Below are 19,837 nucleotides of genomic sequence, written 5' to 3' on the forward strand. Positions count from 1 at the left end.
GAGTTTCACCTCAGGAAAAGGAAGACAAATATTTCAGTCTGATTATACCACGCACTCTTCTAGAAAAATAAAGGATACTCTTGTTGGGGATAAAAGGGTATTTTGCCATTGGGGGGGCCTCTCCCTCTCTCCCTCTCTCTGTGTCTGGTGTCTGTGTGTGTGTCATGTGTGTAGTGTTAGAGAGACTTGTGTTTGTGAGTGTATGAGTGTGTGTGTGTGGGTGTGTGAAAGTGGTACATGGTGTGGGGTGGGGGCAGCCTGAGTGACCAAAAGCAATCCGCTCCCCTCCGATCGGTCTCAGTGCCTACCTTCACACACACACGGTAGGGCAAGCGGGTCTACCAGACCATACATACACACATTACACACACATTACACACACACACCTACACACACATTCACACACATACACAAACATACACACACACACACACACACACACACACACCCTCCCTCCTTCTCCCAGGCACCCTGCGCGACCTCTCACCATTGGCCAGGTCCCCTAGCCCTCAGCATCTCCATCACGGCTGTAGGGACCATTCGGGAAAGCAGGAGACACAGGTAAGCGTTCTGAGTGCTATCTTCAAGCTGTGTCTATAGGGTTTTCAATGTAGAGGATTTGCAAAATAGGCAAAATTAACCCTTCCAAAAAAACGCTGCTCTCAGGAGTTTGTGCATAGGCAAGGTGGCTAACTGATTGGGTTTAAAGTAAAGTTAACTGTGGTATAGATTTTATTTGCTTACTTTTTTTTAGTATTGTTGCAATTGGACTTTTGGAGCTATGATGACCCAGGGTTTTGTTTGAAATGGTGTTGGCTTTGGTGATTATAGTCGTTCAGGTGTGGATGAACAGGTGGCTTTCTGGAATAATGACAACTCTGCTGGCATGTTGCTGATTTGGACCTTTTTCCATTTTTATTTTATTTTTGCATTTGGTAACAAAGCTCATAATCAGCCCAACAGGGAGGATTGACTTGAGCTCTTTCAGAGATGTAGTTGAAGTTGTCGTTGACTGGATTTTTTGGGCAAGATGCATCCTTATTCTGATGTGTGCCAAAGCTCCTGTAGTCACAGGGATATTGGCACCACTGATTTACAGTATGTACAGTATATCTAGATAGATGTATATAGTCATTGATTGGCACCTTGGTTTCTAAGTGATAGTTGCAAAGTATATTTCATAATTGTCAATTCATGTTGTGCCTTAATTCAGAACCCTGGGACAAGTTTTACCTTTATATCAATTTGGCTTTACTATATATTGATGACATTGTGCTGTAGATTTGTTTTTATTGCAGTTTGCTTCCTCAGTGTTCTAGAAATTAGTCTCACTTCTAAATCTGTACTGGAAGTCAGTCAAAAAATACATAAACTTTGTGTCCTGCATTTAAAGAAGAAAAAAACGGTAAAATCACTGAATATCAGGAATGCCCAACGCAGAGCCAAGCAAAACATAGAGGCAGTCTGTAGGTTACACACACACACACACACACACAGTTTCCACACACTGTACGCTGTGATGGCGTGTATAAAAGCACACCTCTGTCTTTAGTATATAGTCCCTCTTTCAGTGTTGCCATGCTGGTTTTCACGGTTTCATGACATTATGAAAACTGACAGGATTCCGTTCTAGCGGAGATGCACACCAATCACCTGACTTTTCTGGACATATCAATAAAGAATAAACAGTGAGCTATATTTATAATGACCCCATAGATAATGATTAGACGGACTTAGATGACAGTCTACCCCATATCAACGAAGAGCAGATTTATGACTAAAAAAATATTTTCTTATTATATCTGTTCTCATCCTAAAAATAGTGAAAGCAGTAGCTGAATCTTCTTCTGAAAGATAGGTGTGTTAGGTGTGTGTGTGTGTGCACTCCTCTGTGAGAGTGGTGTGTGTGTGTGTGTGTGTGTGTGTGTGTGTGTGTGTGTGTGTGTGTGTGTGTGTGTGTGTGTGTGCGCACTCAGCGCTGAATGAAGGTTTTCCTTGCAGTCGTAACTCACTGCCATCCTGTCCACAAACCTCGGTGGAATTTCGAGCGTGAGTGCTGAGACAGCCCGGGACGGGGGGCTCATAAAGGACCTCTGTGAAGGCCGAGGGGGAGAGTCAGCTAAGCTTTCTCTCACACTCTCTCTCTCTCTTTCACTCTCCCTCTCTCACTCCCTCTCTCCTTTCCTTGCTCTCTCCATCTAACCCTGAGGGCCAGCGTATCGTCCACGTCTCCTACTACTCTCACTTGCTCTTCTTTTTCTCTTCCCTTGCTCTCCGTTTCCCTGCCGACCTAGAGGACTCTCTCTCTCTCTCTCTCTCTCTCTCTCTCTCTCTCTCTCTCTCTCTCTCGCTCTCTCTCTCTCTCTCGCTCTCTCTCTTTCTCTCTCTCTCTCTTTCTCTCTCTCTCGCTCTCTCTCTCTCTTTCTCTCTCTTTCTCTCTCTCGCTCTCTCTCTCTCTCTCTCTATCTCTCTCTCTCTCTCTCTCAGCCCGAGTTAGGCCATGTCTTTCTCCAGGGAGTGTGTAGGATGAAGTTGCCCATAAGCACAAATCCAGTGTCAGTTTTGTATTCCCTGCTGTTGCTTAAGGTTAGGGTGGGGGTGCTGATCGTAGATATTTGCCTTAAGGGCAACCTCTACCCAGAGCCTGTCAGAGGAGTCTGGTCTTTTTAAAGCAGACACCTGATGACTATCAGACCTGTCCACTGGAGATGAGAAAGAGAACTTTGGCCTTCTCTTTTACTCGATCAGTCTTCCAGCCAACAGTCTGTCTGAAATGATCTTTGGATCTCAGAGTGGCAGTTTGTTCCAAACCTGTTTCCCACAAGTATGGCTAGTGTCTGAGCATATAGGTAGAGGGAGGGAGAGAGAGAGAGAAAGTCTTAGAATTCTCCTCACAGCAAGCGAAAAAGCACACATTATAAACAATTTTACGGATGCTAGTTGAAAACCAGCCCAAACTGTAGTCCTAAGCATCAATTCAAGATTCAAGAGATTCAAAGTGTTTATTATCATATGCACAGCAGAAAACATGTTTCACTGTACAACGAAATTCTTGCTTTGCTGTCCGCAGAATGCCAACCAATGTAAAATATACAATACTAAAGAATATACAATATATACTAAACAAATGTACAAGACAGCAGAATTTAAGGCATAAAATAAAATAGCAGCAATAATAATAATAAAACAGTGCAAATGTAGCAGTGCAATTATGCAAACTGGAAAGTTCAGTTATTGAGGTAGTACGGTTATATTAATCTCCTATGGGTTGTTTAGGAGTCTGATGGCAGTGGGAAAGAAGGAGTTCTTCAGTCGGGTGGTCCTGCATTTAACACTTCTGTACCTCCGGCCTGAGGGTAGAAGTGTGAACAGTCCGAGCTGGGGGTGGGTGGGGTCCTTGAGGATGGAGGCGGCTCTCCTGTGGACTCTGCGGTGGTAGATGCTCTGCAGAGAGGGCAGTGGAGTCCTGGTGATTTTCTCAGCAGTCTTCACCACTCTCTGCAGGCGTCTGCGGTCCATAGCAGTAGTGCTGCCATACCACACAGTGATACAGCTAGTTAGGATGCTCTCAACAATGCAGCTGTAGAAGTTGCTGAGGATCTTGGGCGACATGCCAAACTTCCTCAGCCTCCTCAGAAAGTACAGCCGCTGTTGGGCCTTCTTAACCAGCTGAGTGGTGTTAAGTGTCCAGGTGAGGTCCTCGCTGATGTGGACGCCCAGGTATTTGAAACTGCTCACCCTCTCTACTTCAAGTTCCCGGATGTACAGTGGCCGATGAGGTCCCCTCTTCTTCCTCATGTCCACTATCATCTCCTTCGTCTTGTCCGTATTGAGGGTGAGGTTGTTGTCCTCGCACCATGTTACCAGACTGGCCACCTCCCTCCTGTAAGCTGCTTCGTCCCCGCCAGTGATGCATCCTATCACTGCGGTGTCGTCTGCAAACTTTAGGATGATGTTGTCCTTGTGGGAGGCGACACAGTCGTGGGTGAACAGGGTGTAGAGAATGGGGCTGAGGACGCATCCCTGTGGGGTGCCAACATTTGTAATAATGCTGGCTGAAGTCCTATTGCCAATCCTGACAGACTGGGGCCTGCCAGTCAAAAAGTCTAGGAGCCAGTCACAGAGGGTGGGGTGCAGGCCAAGTGTGGACATTTTGTGGATGAGTCTGTGGGGGATGACTGTATTAAAAGCAGAGCTGTAGTCTACAAAGAGCGTCCTGATGTAGGAGTCTTTGTTTTCCAGGTGGGAGAGGGAATAGTGGAGATATCACACAATCTTGTGATAACCTTCAAAATATGATTATCTATCAAATTGTTGCAACACCGTTTAGGGGAGAATTAAAAAGATTCAGGTTTCAGCAATAAGAAACCAAAAAAATGCAAGATTGAGAAATTGGGGAGACATTTGCCATATGTCTGAGAGGATTGTAAGAAATTCTCATGTATCATTATCAGATCAACTCTAACCTTTTACTTCTGACACACCACAGGTGGCCATTAATTTGAGCCAAGATGGCTGCTCCCTTGAACGGTGAGCTTCTAGCTGCAGCAAGTGGGTTTCTAGGGAATTTTGGGGGCTCATATTTCAGCTCATTGGGCTGTCTGCACCTCCATAATTAATATTGAATTCCCTGACCTCAGAAATATGTGCTCTGCTGAAACCGGCCCCTAGTACACACACTTTGCAATATCCCAGCCTACTAGAAATATGGATATATGGAATATTCAAGATGGCATGCATCTGATAATTGATTATTAAGCAATGCATTTTCCTTTTCTGACTTTTAGTGTATGAAATATGAACTAGATCCAAGATAAATATGTGCTTTAGTGCTGGCTGTTACCAGTTTGCATTGCAATTAGTGAAACTATTTAGTATTTGCATGCAGGCCACATAGCTCAACAAGTCATTCCCTTAAACTTTGGTGATGATGGTTTGCAACGTGCATTAGTCACTTTGGATGAAGGTCCAAATCAACCGCATGTAGATTTATGGCAAATGAATGTTTTAGTCACTTTTTGTGCCTTTTTCCATACAGAATGTTGTGTTTGTCAGTCTCAGTAAAAGTTTATGGTGATAATGGCTCCTTAAAGACATTTTCTCTTTTCCACTATTAAGAACTGAAAAGTATTTCTCCCTCTGTGTATTGAGGTGGATTATGGAAGATGTTGGTGCTGCATTATTCATATTTATGTCTTGACATGTATATAACATTCAGACATATATATAAACAGTACTTCTGTCTTTGTATGGACCGTACAATGTTGTCGCTTCACTGACATTCATTTCTCCAACTATGTCAAGGTGGACTATGAGAATGTTGACGCGACTCGTATTGGGACTCTTCGTCCTCAAAGCGGTGGTGGCCAGTCCCAGGTATACCCGGCAGGTGGAACTGGACACGTACGACAGCGCCAACTATGATGTGGATCTAGAACACTTGAATTTGGAGAACCAGGATATCTATGATTATGAAGATGGACTGATTGATGAACCTCAGGTAAGAGGATACTGGTGGAGTCACAGGACAAGAAGGGGTAATTAACACTGAGATTTCAACCCAGGCCTAATTCAAATACTCATTTAATTCAAATACTCATCAAATCATTTTCTCCTCCCTTCCTTGAAGTGGTGGATATTTGAATGCCAAAGATTCTATTACATAGCTTACATCAACCATTTGAAGTCAGAACAGTGATTACTCCAAGAAAGGAAGGGAAGATGAGGGCAGGTATTCTTTGAGCATTTTAACTAGGCCCCAATTTTAGTTTCTCAGTGTCCTTTGCAGATTTTTTACAGTCTTTCCCATCATACAGTATAAAGCCTTTAATTTGTACCACTTTTGTTTTGGTTCATATTTATTCTCCACTCCTAATTGCTTGACACTTACCTTGACTTCAAGGCATTTCTGCGCCTGTTAGGGTTATCATTGGCTGGATGTATTGCTCTGTTTTAATGGATGCTGTGGTGGTTGTTAAAAAAGCATTGGAATACTGGAAGCATTGGAATTGTTCCTCATCTTGTGGAGGATGTTGTGTTGCTTGATGAGGGATTATTTTGGCCAACTGCATCATATTCTCTCTTTGCCATTATTCCGACCTGCCAAACTTATGGCATCATGTGGAGGATTTAAAGATGGCCTAGCTAGTTGTATGAGCTGCATATAGCTTTGATGCTTCTTGTTTAATACTGTATGTTTTGCGATGTTTAACACAAATGTATACTGTCTCTGCTTCTCTCAGATGCATTGTGAATAAACGTTGAATGACTGTGAAGTGTTGCTGCCTTTCCATTTGGTCATAGAGATATTACTTACCTCTGATTTGCACAAGTCGGCCTATTTCTGACTGTAATTACATTTCAATTGACACAAAGGATGCAATATCATTTTGATGGTTATTCTTCCATTACCTGCCCTGCTAATATGAGGGATATGCAACCCTAGTCTTTGTTGTTGATGAGACTGTGAATACATTCATCTATAGATGAATTCATTCAAATGTGTATTTGCCCATGAGTGATGGCTGTGCTTCTTTTGGTCAGGGTATGTCAAGTTTATAGTTTTATTGGATGAAGGCCAGACTGCTCTCCAGCCACAGTTGGTCTTATGGCCAACATATTTCATTTTTATGCCCAAGTAGTAGTCAGTTCATTTTCATCCACAGCCTGAAACCCATTAATACCTGGATCAAGTATACCCGTGTAACCATAAGATATGTATGCCTTACCGTCAGCGATATCAGTTATTTATCAGCTGTGTTATATGGACATTTACATTTAATTCAACTCTTGTGGCTGGCTCATGAACATTTACGTCTTTGTGATGAGCAAGAACTGCACCATTTGAGCTGCTGATTTACATTTGATAAATCGTTATTGTTCCCAAAGAGCAGTTTGGGAAAGAGAGTGTAGAGGGTAGGTAGAGGGCAGGAATTGTCTAATAGAGTACTTCAGATATGCTATGATGTCATTGTTATAAAAAATGTAGAAATATGTTTGAGGATCAAACCAAATGAGTGAAGTTGTTCCTCCTGTAGCTATACCTGTGTATACTGGTAGCTATGTCATTTGGGATAGCCTTTGCTAGAAAGGTCAAATATAACCCACATTAGGCCTTAAAGGGGCACTCTGGTATTGGTACTTAAATTTTTTTAATTTTTAAATAAATTATATATAGCCATTTATTCTTGAAGAATATAACTTATGAGCTTAGTAAACTGTCTTACCCCATCAGAACCCAAAATATAATCTGGTTTACTCCATTGTTTGTTAACAATGCAATTGTAAGGACACTGTATAGCTTCAAAACATGGTGAAAACTATTATTTTCATCTCATGGATGGTCAGTCATGGCATCCATAGCTCCATCTATGAATTTGAGAGTGCTAACATTTCTCCAGCCCCGTTCTTCAGCGGTTTACCAAAAAAAGTGGCGGGGAGACCATTTTGTTATTGTTTGAATCTAAGGTTGCCCCTTTAAAGTAGTGACATACAGGTAGGCATCCCAAACCGCTTTGGTTCTGCTATGCAAGTCCAGGCCAAGTGGTTTTGTCATGGGCTAAAGTTTATGTATGACATTGAATAATCTGAACCTATTAAATGAGAGTGAAAAATTGAGGGAGAGCAAGAGAGGGAGGGAGGAAAGAGGAGAGTAAAGGGCTGGGAGCGCCTACTGTATGCCAGAAGTGCCCTTCAACTCAGCCCAAGTTGGATGTGATGTGACCAGAATGCAATGCAGGTTTGGACTGCAAACACTAAAGCAGTCTTTTTTTAGCAGAGCCAATGTTCTCGTTTATTTTCCTTTGAAACAAAGAAATTAAGCCAAAACGATGTCAGGTCTTGCACAAAGCAAATCAACAAGATCAAATTGAAATAAATCAAATCAAATTGTATTTGTCACGTACAGCCGTAATTGATATACTGTAGTGAAATGCTTCAGATCTTAGACTTGCTCCCTTCAAGCCAAATCTTTTAATCTAAGCCTGGTGTGATGTGCAATCAGACAAACTCCTTAATGCAATCAGACATAGGTCCAAAAGTATTTGAAATACGTTTGATCGAGCTTGCCTTAAGTGCCAGATCGGAGGAGTTTGCACTATTAAGACTATTCAATTGGTTCCATTGTGCCAGGCAAACTCAATCAAGCACAGCTGAGTATTTGAACCGATTTCAAATACTTTTTGAACCTAGGTCTGAATGCAATCCCACAATCCAATGTACTCACTATTATGACATTAGAGATTTATGCACAAAACAGAGTTGAAATATAAATGATAATATAAAAAAATATAATATAAAACTTCACAGTTACATCAGTCAAATCTGTGTGCGTATAATGGCAAAGCCTCTTGTATCTTGTCAGTGATTCAATGTCAAGAATTCACATATCCAAATTAGATTATTCTTACATAAGTAACATACAACACCACCACATAGTGCATACAGCCGGCTGGTCACCATTTTGCTGAAAACGTAATTAAGGATTGAGGCTTTAAATTCATATTGGTGCAAATTAAACACTGCATGTAAAAAACACAGACTTAGCAAAAGTGTAGAAAAGCTCTACAATGACACAGGGGGGTGAGAAGCCTGACATTATGGAGAAAGCTCCAGCGGTTCCCTTCAGACCTTCTCTGCAGTAGAGTGTGCTGGAGAAAAGCAGTTGCAGTGTCATGGCTTCTCCCTGAAACAGTATTTAAGGATGAGAGGGCAAATTTCAGATTAGGGGGGTCTAGGGACGGGTAGTGGGGGACAAGCGGTGTGTCTAGGGAGAATCTGAGCCATGAGATGTAGAACTATGGAATGCTGAGTCTCAACTTCCCCCAGCTCTCTGTTGGTTTGTGTTTCATCTTCCTTCGGGCTCTTCTCTTTTAAGCAACTTAAAAGGCTTATGTTATCTTTTATTGAAGCACATCTTTTCTGGTCTGCTGCATTGAAAGACACTGGGAATTCCTTCAAGCAGGTGCAGACATGGTTTAGAATAGCGTGTCAAATTGCTTTGACAAGATAGAGGAGAACGTTTTAAATGTTTTCTTCAGCTACTGTGTACAGCTTCAGAATAAAACGGCTGTGTCACTGTAGATGTGCAAGTTATGTAGTCAAATCCATTTTCAAACCAATACCTGCAACATACTAATTGCCATGATCCTCCGAAAGTGATGGCTGTCCCTACCATACCAGATTTTTATCAAACACAAAATCCCCAAAGGTTGATAAATGGTATGACCCAGCCATTATGACAGTGATTTCTCAAAAAGCCTCTCTGCTGTCAGTATGAAAACGAACGGCAACATGAATATTCGCCTAACCTCTGATTCCTTAGATGACCCATGACCTTGGCATTTGCAGGGTGGGTTAGTCTTTGAATGATTCTGCCAGCTTTGGTCACGCAAGCTGCTTTTAGGTGATGGATGGAGAATTGCATGGAGAGGGGGTAATTGTTAAGGGACCTAGAATTTGAAGAATTTGAAACAACAACACATTGTAAGCAAGGATAATAATTATAAACAAGTGAGTAAACTATCACTAACACTGAAAATATGTATTCCCACCTGGTTGCAATATTTGCTAGGAGATGTCTTTACCATTCCCTCTGAAGTAGTGGTGATTGAAATGGTGAAGTAAGTGGACGGTGTGTTCAAAAAGAAGCATACAGTGCATAGGCAAAGGCAGATATACACACTCATATGCACACTCCCATAGTTCTGCCACTGAACCCAAATACTTATGGATTTAAATATAATGATAGTGGGCTAACATACACATCATCCTATTAGACAGAGATTTTCCAACAGACAAATGGTTGGTTTTATGCCAATTTTAAGAATGTCACAGCTTGTAAAAAAAGTCATGGATCGTAATATCACTCAAAGTGATGACTGACAAAAAGTGCTTGTGCAGCCGATGTCTTTCCTCAAGTGTGAAGCTTCAGCCAAATGAACCGCTCAAGAGTGCATTGGTGAGCAAGCAGTGCAGCACAGAAGACATCAATGCTTAGAACGATCCTCTCTCTCTCTCTCTCTCTCTCTCTCTCTCTCTCTCTCTCTCTCTCTCTCTCTCTCTCTCTCTCTCTCTGTGCACATTCTGTATTCCCACGTTGTTTCTCTGAATTTTTTTGGTCGCCTAGCTTTCGCCTCTCGTTTCCCCAGAGTGTGCATGTTTGCTTTTTGGGGGGACGAGGAAGGGGGAGCAGCAGCAAGCTCACTCTGTGTAAGACTACTCAAAGGCCTACCTTGTTGTCTCCCAAACTCTGCCACTGCCAAACTCTCAAGACTGCATTTAAATGTCATATCTGTTCATGCTACATTTAACAAATGTCTTCTTTGCTAGTACATGCTGTACTTTTGCAGTATCTAATTTTAGGAAGTTTAATATAAACAAAAGCCACAAGGCCATTTAATTGAGGTATGTGGTTACATCTTGGACTAGCCTACCTCAGATTAGAAATCAGTCAGAGTTGGAGTGCCCCCTGGCTTATAGACAGCTGGACATTGTTTGAGAGCAGAGGAGTGAAATATGGATTTTGCAGCTACCATGTGTGTCTTGGTTCCACAAGGACCATTCCCTTTTGGAAGATAGAATCAGCCTTTATGGGAGTGAGAGAGTGTCAGGTATTACCTGTGATGCAGTGTGGGGTTTTAGCGCCCCTGTGTGGCTAACTATAAAACTGCAAATCAGTGCTCTGGAAGTTTGCTGAATAGCTGGCAGTTAAAGCCCCCAACAAGTCACTCAAGCACACGCTTAAAATTAAGTTGAGTTGTCATTGAAGGTTTTTTGTGAACTTCTTTATTGGTAAGATAGGTGTTATATGTGTGCTTGAGGTGATGTAAAAGGATGCACCTGAAGTGGCTGAGCAAATCTAAAGTTATGGTAGTGAATGCATGCTTTTTACAATTCTACAATTTTACAAGGTGAAGTCCCTTCTAGGGCCAAAGCCTTCTCCTGCAAAGTGTTTCCAAAATTTCCAAATGCACTGATGATGTTTGTTTTGGCCGTCTGACACACACACACACACACACACACACACACACACACACACACGGATGGGTGCACTTCCCAGTGCGGTCCCTAGGTGTCTCCCTCCGGCCACCTACTGTGCCGCCTCACCCATGGTCTAATCACCTGCACCTGTGTCTAATCACCTGCACCTGTGACTAATCACCTGCACCTGTGTCTAATCACCTGCACCTGTGTCTAATCACCTGCACCTGTGTCTAATTAGCACTGGGCCTTTATGTTCCCTCACTTCCTTTCACTCCCCGCTGGTTCTTCACCGCGTGTTGAGGACTTGAGAAACGTGAGCTGTCGTATTGACGAGTACTGGTTTTCGGAGACTGTGTGCTCTCGAGTGAGTCCGTGTTGTATTCTGTTTTGCCTGTTCTACTTCAGTAAAGATCTTTATGTTTGTTACCTCTGCCTACTCGTCTGCCTCCCTTCATATGCACCGCACCTGGGTCCGCTCATCTAACTCAAAACATTACACACACACACACACACACACACACACACACACACACACACACACACACACACACACACACACACACACACACTTGTGTTGTTACTGTAAGTCTAACGACAGCATGTAAGGGGTTTGAGAACCTCATATGTGAGGAGGTCAAGAGGTCATTTAGTTACCTGTTGCACCTGAATAGAATGTGAATTTGGGTTTCAGAGAGGTTTTCCACTAGATGCACCTTGTAGTAGACTATTCCAAATGCTTTATGAACAAGCACTGTAATAATTGCTCTCCACAGAGAGCAGAAGTACAGACAAATAGCATACTGTACTCTCTGCTTACAATTGATCCTAGTCAACCTCAATTGGGTCAGGTATAATTGATTTGAGACACTAGCAAGCACAGCTTGATGGGAAGGGCTGGGCTACTCATCACGAACAGTGATTCCAATTATATAATGAGTAGCCTATTCATTTATATTCACATCCAATCTCAGGTCAATACAATATAAAGAATACTATCATGCATTAAAATAGATTTAATCTATTCAGCCTTGAATTGAAATGCAAACGCCATGACAAACATGAAAGAAGTAGTCATTGTCGCTGTCAGCCATTTTCCCCAGAGCTTCTTTGCCTCTTCTGAGACGTTCCCTCTGACGGGCAGCTGTCAGGGCGTCGTTTTCTTTTCCTGGACACCCTTGGAATGCTGGGGCCATCGGTGTCATGCAAGGCCTTGGGATGCAGCCTCGAGAAGGCAGATGAGGTCATGCCGTGCTCCCACCTAGGGGTCCAGAGGAGTTCTTGGACAGAAACTCTTGGCCGTTGATCTCGGTTTTCCATGTTTGGCATGAATGTAAGACAGCGCCACAGCCTAGATGGCCGCTCTGCCTCAACATGGGCTCTATCTCTTTGAGGGTTGTGGGATCCTCCAGGGCAGGACCTGTCACATCCTTTTTCTTCAAATCAGTACTTACCAGAATGATCAGTCCAATGAGTAAAGTTGTCTTGGAACATATTATTCCTATTCATTTTTCTTTTCAAAGTTATCCAAAGTTCTATGAAGTTTTATCATCAAAAGATATAGATGATACTGAGGGTAAAGGTTGGTGTGTAGACTGTTGCAGACAGTATGTTACTGATAGTTGCTGTGACAACTCAGGCTTTTTAATTTGAGAGAAAGGTGATATTATGTTGATTTGTGACATCATAATGACTGTTAAATAGATGTTCTAGAAGGTTCTGTCTGATGGATATTCCATGCTACTACTGTATGTCAACAGACCCAAATTCAAGTTCTAATTCTATGTCATAAAGAGTACGAGGCTCTATTTCAGAAAAAAAAATGTATACAAATGTCTGAAACTAAAGAGTATTTAAATTGTATAATAGCTTTGCACGTTGTTGTGACGTGTAGGACAGCATCACAAATAAAATATGAAAAGTCATAAGGTGTCATCTCGATATATGGCCATTTGCTTCCAAGTGAATATTGTCCCCATGTGTTGCCTGTTGAACGTTGTGGAATAAAAGCTGTCCCTTGTCATTCATAGAGCACTGATTAGCAGATTATTTATATTTTCCGAGTAGAAAGCTGGTATCAAACTTGAAATCATCCCTTCACACTTCAAAGATAGCCATACATGTTTGTTGACCAAAATGCTCAATTACAGTCAAGAATGACATTTGACTAATAGATTAGTTGTTAAGGTACATATTTACTACTTTTTTAAGGTTTAGTAACATTTTTAGTGACATATGTAAGGTTTGTAGTAAATGTTGGATGATAAATATCTTCCAGCATGAGGTTTAAGCTCTAAAATATTTTCCCATTGAGTGTTTTTGTGTCAGAGCACCCAACCCAAGGGCATTTTACAACACATACCTCCATCAGTGGTCCTTATATCACAGACTATATCATACTATATCATTGACTCCCTGTGTCAATTTCTTCCCCTTAGATAGAGATCGGCACACCTGCCCCTCCAGACTACAACTACCCAGCTCCCGGGGCCTCACTGGAGGAGGAGGAGGAGGAGGAGGAGGAGGAGGAGGAAGAGGAGGAGGAGGAGCAACCCCTCAGACCACAGCTCATCCCCCAAGGCTCAGGGGGGTCAGGGGTACTCATGGGCCCTGACACACAGGGAGGTCTGTACACACACATGCACTCACACATGCATACATCACACACACACACACACACACACACACACACACACACACACACACACACACTCACACTTGATGCACACTCTATATCACACCTGATTCATATACCTATTGTTACTATTGGCTGGGAACCTCATGAGTCCTTACACACAGGAAAGTGTGTACCTAGCACTGACAATGATAACCAAACTTGGCGCATTCACGCCATACACAACCAAACAAACGCAAGTCAACCCCTTTTCCAAATCATCCTCATTTCCAAACGCATGAGTTCCATTTAACTGGCTGACAATGGTTAAATGTGTATTGCTCAACCATATGTGTCCACTTGTCTCTTGTCATCTTAACCTAATTTTGTCATTTCTTAACCTAATCATAATTGTAAACATGACTCTGGCCCTAAACCTGAATCATGGTGCCTTCTGATCTAATCTGTCTTTCCTAACACCTAATCTTGTCTCTAACAAGAGGAGGAGCTGCGCCTGACGCCCATTGACATCCTTCATATCTCCGGGGACTTTGGGGGATCCGTGGGTTCCGGGGGCTCTGGAGGTTCCGGGGGTGCTGGGGGTTCAGGGGGTTCTGGAGACCTCCTAGGTTCTGGGGACCTCCTAGGTTCTGGAGACCTCCTAGGTTCTGGGGACCTCCTAGGTTCTGGAGACCTCCTAGGTTCTGGGGACCTCCTAGGTTCTGGGGGTTCCGGGGGGTCTGGAGACCTTGGTTCTGGAGGTTCCGGGGGGTCTGGAGACCTTGGTTCTGGAGGTTCCGGGGGTTCCGGAGACCTTGGTTCCAGAGGTTCTGGGGGTTCCGGAGACCTTGGTTCCGGAGTGTCTGACGCTTCCGGGGACCTTCTGGGGTCTGGGAGTTCTGGAGACTCTGTGGGTTCTGGAGGTTCTGGGGGTTCTGGAGGCTCTGGGGGTTCCGGAGGCTCTGGGGACTCAGGAATAATATTGATATCTGAAGGTCAGTACCAACACTTCAAAAGAGTAGACCGGTGTTCCTTCACTCCTGGTCCTAGATAGCCACAGTAGGTGCAGGCTTTTGTCCCAGCCCAAATCTAAAACACCTAATTCAGCTAATAAAGGTCATTTCAGGATCAGGGATGAAGAACACTGGAGTAGACCATAGCATAGCAAGAGTTAGTTGTGCCTTAATTGGACTTGTAGACCTTGCACAGTAGAGTTTACAGAGTTCACCGAAGCAATGGATAAAACCTCTTAGACTACATGTGATTTTTCATCATTTCTAAATGCTAAATATCCATTTAACTGCCTCACATTGGTTAAATGTGTCACTTAACATTATTACAATTCTTTGTCATTGCTTTGTCACTTATCATCATTGTAAATGTCACTCATTGTCCTACCATTGTCATTGCATTTCTTGTGTTGTCAATCTAACCCACTGCCTGTCTCACTTGTGAGCGTGATTGATTGATTGATTGATTGATTGACTGTCCATCCCACCCCTGAGAAGCACTAACCTGTCTCCTAACCCCTCCCCTTGGCTCTAACAAGAGGAGGAGCTGCCCCTCATTCCCGACACTACCCCCCAGGAGGCATCGGGTGCTTCTGGGGAGTCCGGGGCCTCAGGCACCTCAGGGGCGTCAGAGGCCTCTGGAGGGTCAGGGGTCGTTCTTGAAGAAGGTCAGTACCAACCATAGAAATGAATAAGAAAGAAACTCTTGGAACAAGGAACTCTATGGTATCCATTGAGCCTACCAAAAAGCAAAAATCATTCAAACCCTGATTGGAAAGAATGCTCTTGGGTCGTGTTCGTATTTGGTCCTGATTTCTACACGTATGTTCATCAAGATGACGCATAATTAGATTAACACTCAAAATCCATTCCCAGTGTTCCATTTAACTTGCCCCTTACCAGTTAAATGTGTCATAAACATAGTTAACATTGCTCACCTATATGTAACCTATCATTGTGGCAAACGGCACTCGTTGCCTGTGTCATCGTCCATGCTGTTCTAACATGTCTTCTTTAACACCTCACCTTGTCTCTAACAACAAGAGGAGCAGCTGCTCCCGACTACTCCAAAAACCCCTCAGGAGTCGGGGGGTACAATAGAGTCAGAGAGCTCTGGCATTGACATTGACATTGACACTGGCGTAGACACGCAAGGTCAGTACCCAGCACCACAGGTGTTGCAAACACTGAGGGCCTTATTCAATCAAAATCTGTATCCGGGGGTTGAGAAGCTGGAAAAATGTGTTCCTATCATGTATGTCAGGAAAATGCTTCTTTTTTTTTCAGTGAAAGACAAAAGTGAAATAAGTTCAGGCTTAAACATACCAGTTCACATTTATATAATAAAACATACATATTTTATCATAGAGCAAGAATGTTTTTATTTCGCCTCACCATGGAAACTCGGTTATAGTTTTTGACTGAACAGGGCCCTCTCTATATTGTAATCATTTTTTCATGTGTCATGTGTTCTCACAACCTGACAAAAACATTTCTGTCTAAAACATGGATGATCCGTTACACAGCAAACTCATCATCTTAATCTAACTCATGTCTGTTATAACCTGTCACAAACATCATTAATCAAATACGTATGTGTTTGTAATATTGGTAATCCACTACATCTCAGACATTACTCCACACAATCCACAAAATATAGACGAATCAAGAATATTGACAAAAACAGTTGATCAAGTGATGTTTTCATCGACATCGAGTGTACATCAATACTACATGCCAGATTTGTACCGAAGGTTGGTGGCCTAAATATTTTGATACTGTATATCGCTGTAGACCTATTTACGGTTCTCCATCTTATACCTCCATTTTACTGTACTTCCTTAGTCTGCATTTCATCCTGTCTATCTGTCTGTCTGTCTGTCTACCCATGGCCCCATCCATGTGTCCCAGGTGTGCCCATTTGCCTGCTGTGCACTTGTCTGGGTGGGTCCGTCTACTGTGACGATATGAAGCTACAGAGCGTGCCCCCTCTCCCCAAAGAGACCACTCACTTCTACGCCCGCTACAACAGAATCACCAAGATCAACAAGTCTGACTTCGCACACATGAGTATGTTAGCAGAAATGGGAAAAGGATCTTATCTGATCAGTTTAACCATTCGATTTTTGTGTGTCTTCTCGTTATAGCAGGAAGAAAAGTGCAAAACCATGCATGGTGAAAATGCCAACATCAACATTGAAAATGACTTGCTTTCTTTCTCTAACAGACAAGCTGAAGAGGATCGACTTGACTGCCAACGAGATCTCGTCTATCGATGATAACGCGTTCTCCGGCCTGCCGGCGCTGGAGGAGCTGGTTATCCGAGAGAATGGAGTGGCACAGCTGCCCGCTATGCCGGCCTCTATGACCCTCATCGACGCCAGCCACAACGATATTGGCGCCACGGGTATCCACAAAGAGGCTTTCAAGGTGTGTAGACCTGACAGAGATAAAATGCCCATGGCACTGGTATGCTGAAGCAATGTAAAAGTTAACCTATGGAAGAATGTGCCTTTGGAGGCGCTCTTGAGCCCAAGAGGGGTCCCATGAATAGTCCAGAAGTAAAAACTAAAAAAGTATTGGTCTTTAAGGGGCACACTTCCGAATGCCTGTGAGAATAAGCTTATTTTGCCAATGTGTATAGGCCTATAGCTAAGGGTTGTGTGGTTGAGTGAACTATCTCTTTAAAACTATACTATATGTAATTGTTTAACTTATTAGATGCACCTTAATGTTGCTTTGAATAAGTGTGTCAGCTAAATGACTCAAATGTGAAATGTTGTGTTTCATTTCTGTTCAGGACATGGCTGGTCTACTGTACCTCTACCTGACAGACAACCACATCGACCACATCCCTGTGCCCCTTCCAGACAGCCTGCGCTCTCTGCACCTACAGGTACCTGCACTCCTGCCTCTTCTCTGCCCTCTAGTCGTCAGCAGAGGATCTGCTTTCTTACCTCAATACTGACCTCTGGTGGTGACTAGAGGAAAACTAAATCCCAAATCAACCACTGGCCCTTGACCATCTTGAGACTTATGTAGATATGAGAGGATTGGATATAAAAAGTGAACACTTGATAATGCTCAGCAACAACAAGTGAGTGTATTGTGTGTTTCAGGATGTTGTCTAATTGAATCCCTGTGTCTTGTTTTCTAGCGCAACAACATTCAGATGATGCACGGGGACACGTTCTGCAACCTGAAAGACTTCAACTACATCAGGAACGCACTGGAGGACATCCGTCTGGACGGCAACCCCATCAACCTCAGCAGGACACCACAGGCCTACATCTGTCTGCCCCGCGTACCCATCGGTGATCTCATCTAACCGCACAAACACACATACACATACACACACAAAAACACAGATAGACACTTTTGCACATAGACTCCCATTAAAACAAACTCATACACACTCACATATTACACAAAAACAATCCGACAAACAGACATGCCCATACAGATACATGCACACAGTAACACACACCACGAGCATACATACTTACACGTCTCATCTTTCACATCTTGTCTATCACACATATGTACATACCACACACACACATACACTCCCATGTATGAGACTGATTCTAAAATTGGTCTCTCTATCTTGCTCAATGACAATCTGCACATAGACACACACACAATCAACTACCTTTCCATTGCAAAGGAAACTAATTTAAGCCTATTGATTCCATACATTAACACATATTGAGAGATTTTACCTCTCTTCTATACACACACATACACACACACACACACATACACACACACACACACACACACACACACAAACACACATTCACAGACACCAGAGAACTTTATTTGTCAGAGGCCAAACCGCTCTGCAACTTGATAAAAACAAACGCAAATCAATACAATTCTGATTAATCAATTTTATTGATCAAGCGATAGACCATCCTGTTTGTTTTATTTTGTGTCTCTTTCTGACTGGTAATGACAACCAGTAATATTGTTTAAATATGTTTGTTTTGTAAAGAAAAAAATAATATGAATATGAATGACATAAATCTAACACTTTGGAAAATGTTAATTTTACTAGCATAAACTAATTGAAGCTGGAGCTTATTGAAAGGTAAATTGAGTATTTAATGCAATAAAAGAAGCATTTAAACACAAGCATTTGTTGTAAAGTCTGTACTGTAATATAAAAAATATATATATTCTGAAATAACTTTTTTTTTTTTTTACATGAACTGCAATATTTGGTATATTTCAAAGTGTTGTTTTAACCATGCACAATAGCCTATACATAAAAGACTATTGTATGACTTTCGGGAGGGAGGTTGTTGGGTGTGGAAGGGGTTAATAATAATAATAATATTAATAATAATAGCTTGCTATTGTGTGCTTTGTATGGAAATACCACAATTGAATAAAGTTGTTTTGATGACCTCTCCAACACAGGAGTGGCTTAACGTTTTCATTGAGAACTGATGGGTGAGATGAATACAAAGTTGAAATGGGCAGATCATGAAAATGGCAACAACGTTTTTAGGAGGTTTGAGTAGACTAGTATAGTCTTGGTAATCATAGCTGGCGAACATATCTGCCTAGCATACAACGCTTGAAGATAAGTTACCACAGTGTATAGAAATAGGCTTATCACTTAGTAGACGTACAAAAAGTATAAATCCCAACTGAATGTTCTCCAGAGGCTTAAAAAAAGTACAGACTGGGGCATTGCGAACATTTCTGTACATTCTCATATAAAAAATATTCAATTATATTTGAGTATACGTAGCCAAGTATAAACACACAGCATGTCTAGACAGTTCTTTTCACAAAGTGTCAATGAGCTTCTCAAAAAGGTTGAGGAATCTCTCCTTCCTTTCCAAGGATTCAGAGACTGACCTTCTTCTGTCCTCCCCCTCTGTTCCCTCTCTTCCGTTTCCCATCCCTGTCTTTGCTGGTGTCTTGAAGAAGGACAATTTGTCCTAGTCAACTGCAACTGGGTCAGGTATAATTGGTTTGAGACACAAGAAGCACAGCTTGATATGGAATCACATATCGTGATGAGTTGCCCAGCCCTGCCAGTTACATAATGTGTAGCCTATTATTGGCTCATGTATTCACATCCAATCTCTAGTCAATACAATATAAAGAATACTATCATACATCAAAATAGATTTAATCATCTTAGCCTTTAATTGAAATGCAAATGCCATAACAAACATGAAAGGATTAGAAATCTAGAGCCTAAGGGAGTCAGTTG

General features: G+C 42.3%; 1 protein-coding gene across 1 annotated transcript; it reads left to right on the top strand.

Moving 5' to 3' along the window:
- Window positions 1-394: 394 nt before the first annotated feature.
- epyc (epiphycan) lies at window positions 395-18,530 on the top strand. Its single transcript, XM_083691952.1, has 7 exons — window positions 395-561; window positions 5,305-5,500; window positions 13,419-13,605; window positions 16,516-16,674; window positions 16,832-17,034; window positions 17,405-17,500; window positions 17,762-18,530. Exons 2-7 carry the CDS (start codon window positions 5,312-5,314, stop codon window positions 17,930-17,932), a joined length of 1,005 nt encoding a protein of 334 aa, XP_083548078.1. The 5' UTR covers window positions 395-561; window positions 5,305-5,311; the 3' UTR covers window positions 17,933-18,530.
- Window positions 18,531-19,837: the final 1,307 nt, after the last annotated feature.

Source organism: Argentina silus (assembly GCF_951799395.1).
Source record: "Argentina silus genome assembly, chromosome: 20".
Taxonomy (NCBI): domain Eukaryota; kingdom Metazoa; phylum Chordata; class Actinopteri; order Argentiniformes; family Argentinidae; genus Argentina; species Argentina silus.

Coding starts and splice junctions, on each gene's coding strand:
- epyc (XM_083691952.1), top strand. CDS start 5,312: ATGAGAATGTTGACGCGACTCGTATTGGGACTCTTCGTCCTCAAAGCG. Junction 5,501..13,418: donor GACTGATTGATGAACCTCAG/GTAAGAGGATAC, acceptor TCTTCCCCTTAG/ATAGAGATCGGCACACCTGC. Junction 17,035..17,404: donor TCCACAAAGAGGCTTTCAAG/GTGTGTAGACCT, acceptor ATTTCTGTTCAG/GACATGGCTGGTCTACTGTA.